The sequence below is a fragment of the Sus scrofa genome, chromosome 2 (assembly GCF_000003025.6).
Source record: "Sus scrofa isolate TJ Tabasco breed Duroc chromosome 2, Sscrofa11.1, whole genome shotgun sequence".
NCBI lineage: Eukaryota > Metazoa > Chordata > Mammalia > Artiodactyla > Suidae > Sus > Sus scrofa.
This window is the reverse complement of record NC_010444.4, coordinates 64,187,744-64,194,818: the sequence shown is the minus strand read 5'-3', so window position 1 is coordinate 64,194,818 and position 7,075 is coordinate 64,187,744. Positions and strand designations below refer to the sequence as shown.

Sequence of the window (7,075 nt, the reverse complement as noted above, 5' to 3'; positions counted from 1 at the left end):
AACACACAAATACACACATGTACATACACACACACACACAACTAAAAAAAGAGAGTAAGCACCAGTAATGAACATCCATATACTAACAGAAGGAATTATAATAAATTTTTACATATATTTGACTAAATCTATCAACTACCTTAGGAAATTAGATACCACTATTCTTAGCATTTCTAAGAGTATATTAACATTAAAATATTGGTTGTCTCTATAAATGCAAACAGCTGATATGTAGTAGATCCATGATTTAACATTCAGTTACTGATGCTAAAATTTCGCATTTAATATGATTCGGAAAAGTCTTTTAATATTTTATCTTTAGGAGTTCCCGTTGTGGCTCAGTGATTAACGAATCCAGCTAAGAACCATGAGGTTGCGGGTTCGATCCCTGGCCTTGCTCAGTGGGTTAAGGATCCAGCATTGCCGTGAGCTGTGGTGTAGGTTGCAGACACAGCTCAGGTCCCACATTGCTGTGGCTCTGGTATAGGCCGGCAGCTACATCTCCGATTAGACCCCTAGCCTAGGAACCTCCATATGCCACAGGAGCAGCCCTAGAAAAGGCAAAAAGACTATATATATATATGTATATATATATGTGTGTGTGTGTGTGTGTGTGTGTGTGTATATATATATATATATATAAAACCTTTAAAATTTTTGTACATTGTATATTTCTTTGTGTAAATAATGGATTTATTTAATTTGCTTATATTTCTGGCAGGATATCTATTCATTATGATGTCTCGACATAGGAAATATATGACTCCTTTCTCTTTTGGGTAATTGCTTTTAGCTGCTTTGTTCGTTATTCTGGGAATCAATGGATGTAACTGGAGTTGGAATTCTGCCAAAATCAAGGGAGCTTTCTTTTCTTTACAATCTCTTAGGGACCACTTGAGCTAATTAGATTTTTTTCTACCTCATTGCCATTTTTTTCCATTATCTCTATTTTTACCATTTTTTAACACTTATGTAAATGCAGCACAGAAGATGGTCATATTTAAATGGAGCACCAACTTCACATGTTCATGAGAGGGTCATCAACTGAAATTTTGATACTATCTCTTTTTTATTTTTAATATAAATTTTATTGGACTGTAGGTGTTGTGTTAGTTTCAGGTGCACAGCAAAGGGGATCAGCCATACACATACAAATATTCATTCTTTTTCAGATCCTTTCCTCATATGGGCTATCTAGAGCACTGAACAGACTACTCTGAGCCATAGAGCAGGTCCATGTTACCAATCAATTTTTTTATGTAGTAATATGTATATGCCAACCCCAATGTCCCAATCCATCCCTCCCCCCAATGTTTCCCCTTTGGTAAACATCAGTCTGTTTCTTTGAGTCTGTTTCTGTTTTGCAAACAAATTCCCTTGTATCTTTGGGGTAAAGGTAATTGAATGTTGACAGCTTAATTTGTATCCTTCTTTTCTAATTCTCTTTTCTGGGGGCTGAGAAGAGCCTGATGTGGCACAAGCTTACAGAAAATTAAAATGTGTTCTCTCTCCCTTTTTCTTTCTCTCTCTTTCTCTCACTCTGTGCCGGGGTTGGGGAGGTGATGAGCAGTTCTGAGAGCTGGACTTCCTAACCCCATATATTCTAAAATGACCAGACAGGGAAAGACAAATATCATATGAGATCACTAACATATGGAATCTAATAAAAATGATACAAAAGAACTTATTCACAAAACAGAAACAGACTTAAAGATTTAAAAACAAAACTCTCGTTACCAAAGGGGAAATGCTGGGGGAAGGGATAAATTAGGAAGTTTGGATTAACATATATTTACTACTATATAAGTAGTAATAAGGTCCTATGTACGGCACAGGGAAATCTACTCAATATTCTGTAATAACCCATATGGGAAAATAATCTGAAAAGGAAATGGATATATGTATATGTATAACTGAATCACTTTGCTGTACACCTGAAACTGACACAACATTGTAAGTCAACTACAGTCCACTAAAATTTAAAAAAATAATAAAGTGACTCTTAAAAGAAAGATTACAGAATGTTGGCCAACACAAGGCAATAAGGAGAGGATCCATGTGTATTCACAGGACTCCTTGAAATTAAAATTAAGCAGTTCCCTGATGCCTCAGAGTGTTAAGGATCCAGCATTGTCACTGTGCAGGGGCTCTGGTTGGAAAGCTGGCCTGGGAACATCTGCGTGTTGAGGGCGTGGCCAAAAACTAATCAAGTAGAAGGAACAGAATGTAAACAAGGGACTTCCTGTGCCTTGAAGTCTCAGTAGTAGCAGGGAGGCCACCTCTTTCCTCAATATTCTCTGACACCATCTCTCACCATTCTTCCTCCTGGTCATTCCTCACCATACTGACTACATTGTGAAACTGGACTATCTGGGAATGAGTCCCTTCCTCAGGCCTTTGCACTGGCTCTTTCCCCTGCAGAGAACATACTTCCCCACATAACCTCTTGTCTCCCATTCAGTTCTCCTTGATGTCTCTGCTCAAATGCCCCTTGTTTTTAGGTCTTCCTGAACTCCCAATAAAAACAATGTACCCATTGCTTATCCACTCTAAATGTAAAATTTTGCATCTATCCACCCCAAGCTCCCCATCTATCCCAATCCCCCCTGCCCCCTGAAAACCACAAGACTGCTCTCCATGTCTGTATGACTGGGCCACTCTACTGTACCACAGAAAATGACACAACACTGTAAATCAACTATAATTAAAAAAAAAACACTCGCCTTTTTTTATAATTTTTTTTGTTTGTTTTTTCTTACATAGATTGTAATTGTAGCATGTTGTTAATGCTCACTTATGTTAAAAATTAATCATACTATGGAGTTCTCGTGGCTCAGTGTTAATGCTCACTTATGTGGTTAATGAATATGACTAGGAACCATGAGGTTGTGGGTTTGATCCCTGGTCTTGCTCAGTGGGTTAATGATCCGGCATTGCCATGAGCTGTGGTGTAGGTTGCAGATGCAGCTCAAATCCCACATTGCTGTGTCTCTGGCATAGGCCAGCGGCTACATCTCCGATTAGACCCCTAGCCTGGGAACCTCCATATGCCACAGGAGTCACCCAAGAAATGGCAAAAAGACAAAAAAAATTAATCATGCTACTAAATTTTTTTCATTCCTAGTCATCGTCACCACTATCACATGGGACCAGACAATGATACCCAAATTTCAACATTTCTTCTTCTGGGATTATCAAAGGAACGTGACTTCCAGCCCCTCATATTTGGGCTGTTCCTCTCCATGTACCTGATCACTGTGTTTGGAAACCTGCTCATCATCCTGGCGGTCAGCTCTGACTCCCACCTCCACATACCCATGTACTTCTTCCTCTCCAGTTTGTCCTTTGTAGACATCTGTTTCACCTCCACCATCATCCCAAAGATGCTGGTGAATATACAGACAGAGAACAAAGTTATAACCTATGCAGGCTGCATCACCCAGTTGTATTTTTCCACACTCTTTGGAGGATGGGATAACTTTCTTCTTGCTGTGATGGCCTATGACCGCTTCTTGGCCATTTGCCACCCCCTGCACTACACAGTCAAAATGAACCCTCAGTTCTGTGGACTGCTGGTGCTGGTGTCCTGGATCTTGAGTGTCCTGAACTCCTTATTACAAAGCCTAATTGTTTTGCAACTTTCCTATACAGACATGGAAATCCCCCACTTTTTCTGTGATCTCAATCAGATGGTCAAACTTGGTTGTTCTGACACTTTTCTTAATGACACTGTATTGTATTTTTCAACTGGGCTTCTGGCTGGTGGTCCCCTTGCTGGGATACTTTACTCTTACTCTAAGATAGTTTCCTCTCTATGTAGAATCTCATCAGCTCAAGGAAAGTATAAGGCATTTTCCACCTGTGCCTCTCACCTCTCAGTTGTCTCCCTGTTTTATTTTTCGGTCTTAGGAGTTTACCTTATCTCTGCTGCTACCCACAGCTCACACTCAACTGCAGGAGCCTCAGTGATGTACAGTGTGGTCGCACCCATGCTGAACCCCTTCATTTACAGTCTGAGAAATAAAGACATAAAAGGGGCTCTGAAGAGATTCTATGAGATGGCAGGTATAAAACGAACAACTGTCCTGAAGGTGACAAACTGCCATTGATTACAGGACTCAAAGCCTTGGAACAATTTTTTTTAACTGTTGTGGAATAGAATGTGTTCCCATTTATTTTCTGGGATTTCTATTTCTTCAAATTCAACTTTTCCATATAGTTTCAACACCTCACTTTATTAAGCTTTCTGCACTGGCTGATACATAGAAAGGTTTTCTTTTTGTACATTTTCATATGTTTCCAAAGTTTTTCTCAACCTTAGATCAGAAATGCTTGGAAATTTCTATATCTTTCTTTGGATGACTTGAGTTTTTAAAAATAATTTTTATATATTTTTTAATTTTTATTTACTTATTTTTATTAAGCTTAGTTGATTTACAGCACTGCATCATATCTCCTGTACAGCATCATGACCCAGCCATATATATATGTATATATATATATATGGCATGATGGGAGATAGTATAAGGAAAAGAATGGGTGTATATATACATTCTTTTCCTTATACTACTTCCCATCACACTCTATCCCAAGATATTGGATTTAGTTCCCCATGTGCTGTATACAAGACCTCATTGCTTATCCATTCTAAATGTAATAGTTTGCATCTACTACTCCCAAACCCTCAGCCCATCCCACTCCCTAAACCTCCCCCTTGGCAACACAATTCTGTTCTCCATGTCCTTGAGTTTGTTTCTTTTCTGCAGATAGGATCACATGTGCTGTATTTTAGATTCCACATATAAGTGATATCATATGGTATTTGTCTTTCTGACCTTACTTCACTTAGCATGAGAATCTCTATTTGCATCCATGTTGCTGAAAATTCCATTATTTTGTTCTTTTTATGGCTCGGTAGTATTCCATTGTATATATGTAACACATCTTCTTAATCCATCCATCTGTCTTAGATATTGTGAATAGTGCTGCAATGAACATAGGGATGCATGTACCCTTTCAAATTATGTTTGTTTCCAGGTATATTCCCAGGAGTGGGACTGCTGGCATTCCTATATTTAGGTTTTTAAGGAACCTCCATACTATCTTCCACAGTGGTTCCATTAACCTACATTTCTACCAGGAGTGTAAAAGGGTTCCCTTTTCTTGACACCCTCTCCATCACTTATTATTTATAAAAGTTTTGATGATGACCATTCTGACTGGTGTGAGGTGATATTTCATTGTAGTTTTGATTTTCATTTCTCTAATAATTAGTGATGTTGAACATCCTCTCATATGCTTACTGGCCATCCACATGTCTTCTCTGGAAAATATCTGTTTAGATCTTCTGTGCATTTTTTTACTTTTTAAATGATTTTTTTTTCTATTATACCTGGTTTATGGTTTTCTGTCAATTTTCTACTGTATACCAATGTAACCCAGTCATAAATACATATCTATATTCTTTTTTCTCACATTATCATGCTCCAACATAAGTGACTAGATGTAGTTCCCAGTGCTATACAGCAGGATCTCATTGCTTAACCATTTCAAAGACAATAGTTTGCATCTATTAACCCCAAATTTCCAGTCCATCCCATTCCCTCCTCTTCCCCCTTAGCAACCACAAGTCTGTTCTCCATGACCATGATTTTCTTTTCTGTGGAAAGGATCATTTGTGCCATATATTAGATTCCAGATATGTGATATCATATGGTATTTTTCTATCTCTTTCTGACTTACCTCACTTAGCATGAGAGTCCAATTCCATTCATGTTGCTGAAAATGCCATTATTTTGTTCTTTTTATGGCTGAGTAGTATTCCATTGTGTATATATACCACATCTTCTTAATCCATTCATCTGTCTTTTTTTATATAAAGCCATATAAGATATTTAATATTTTGAAGATTAATTCGTTGTTGATTACTTCAATTGCATTTTTTCTCCCTTTCTGTGGGTTTTCTTCTCATGGTTTTAATGGTTTCCTTAGCTGTACAAAATCGTTTAAGTTTAACTAGGTCCCATTGGTTTATTTTTGTTTTTATTTTCATTACTGTGGAAGGTGGATCCAAAAATATACTGCTGAAATGTATGTCAAAAGTGTCCTGCCTACAATGTTATAGTCATCAAAAGAATATGGTATTGGCACAAAAACAGAAATATAGATCAATGAAAAGTAGAAATCCCGGAATTAAACCCAAGCACCTGTGGTCAATTAATCTAAGACAAAGGATACAAGAACTTATCATGGAGGAGAGACAGTCTCTTCGATAAGTGGTGATGAGAAAACTGGACAGCTGGATGTAAAAGAATGAAATTGAACATTCTCTAACACCATATGCAAAAATAAACTGGAAGAGAACATAAGCAAAACATTCTCTGACATCAACCTTACAAATGTTTTCTCAGGACAGTCTCCCAAAGAAACAGAAATAAAAGTAAAAATAAACCCATGGGACCTAGGCAAACTGACAAGCTTTGGCACAGCAAAGGAAACCTAAAAGGAAACAAAAAGACAACTTACAGAATGGGAGAAAATAGTTTCAAATGATGCAACCAACAAGGGCTTCGTCTCTAAAATATGCAAACAACTTACACAACTCAACAGCCAACAACCCAATGGAAAAATGGGTAAAAGACCTGAAGAGACATTTCTCCAAGGAAGATGGCCAACAAGCACATGAAAAAATGCTCAACATCACTGATGATTAGAGAAATGCAAATCAAAACAACCATGAGATGCCACCTCACACCAGTCAGATTGGCCGTCATTAATAAGTCCACAAATAACAAATTCTGGAGGGAGTGTGGAGAAAAGGGAACCCTCTTGCACTTTTGGTGGCAATGTAAGCTGGTACAATCCCTCTAGGGAAGAGAGTGGAGGTACCTTATAAAACTATGCATAGAACTACCATATGACCCAGCAATCCCACTCTTGGGTATATATCCAGACAAAAGTTTCCTTGGAAAAGAAACATGCAACCACATGTTCATTTCAGCACTATTCACAAAAGCCAGGACATGGAAACAACCCAAATATCCATTGGAAGATGATTGCATTAGGAAGATGTGGT

The 7,075-nt window shown here is 37.9% G+C and overlaps 1 protein-coding gene across 1 annotated transcript; it reads left to right on the top strand.

The window, feature by feature from the left end:
* On the top strand, positions 3,144 to 4,109 carry LOC100626271 (olfactory receptor 7A17-like). Its single transcript, XM_003354111.1, has one exon. The coding sequence runs from the start codon at positions 3,144 to 3,146 to the stop codon at positions 4,107 to 4,109; it is 966 nt and encodes a 321-aa protein (XP_003354159.1).

Coding starts and splice junctions, on each gene's coding strand:
- LOC100626271 (XM_003354111.1), top strand. CDS start 3,144: ATGGGACCAGACAATGATACCCAAATTTCAACATTTCTTCTTCTGGGA.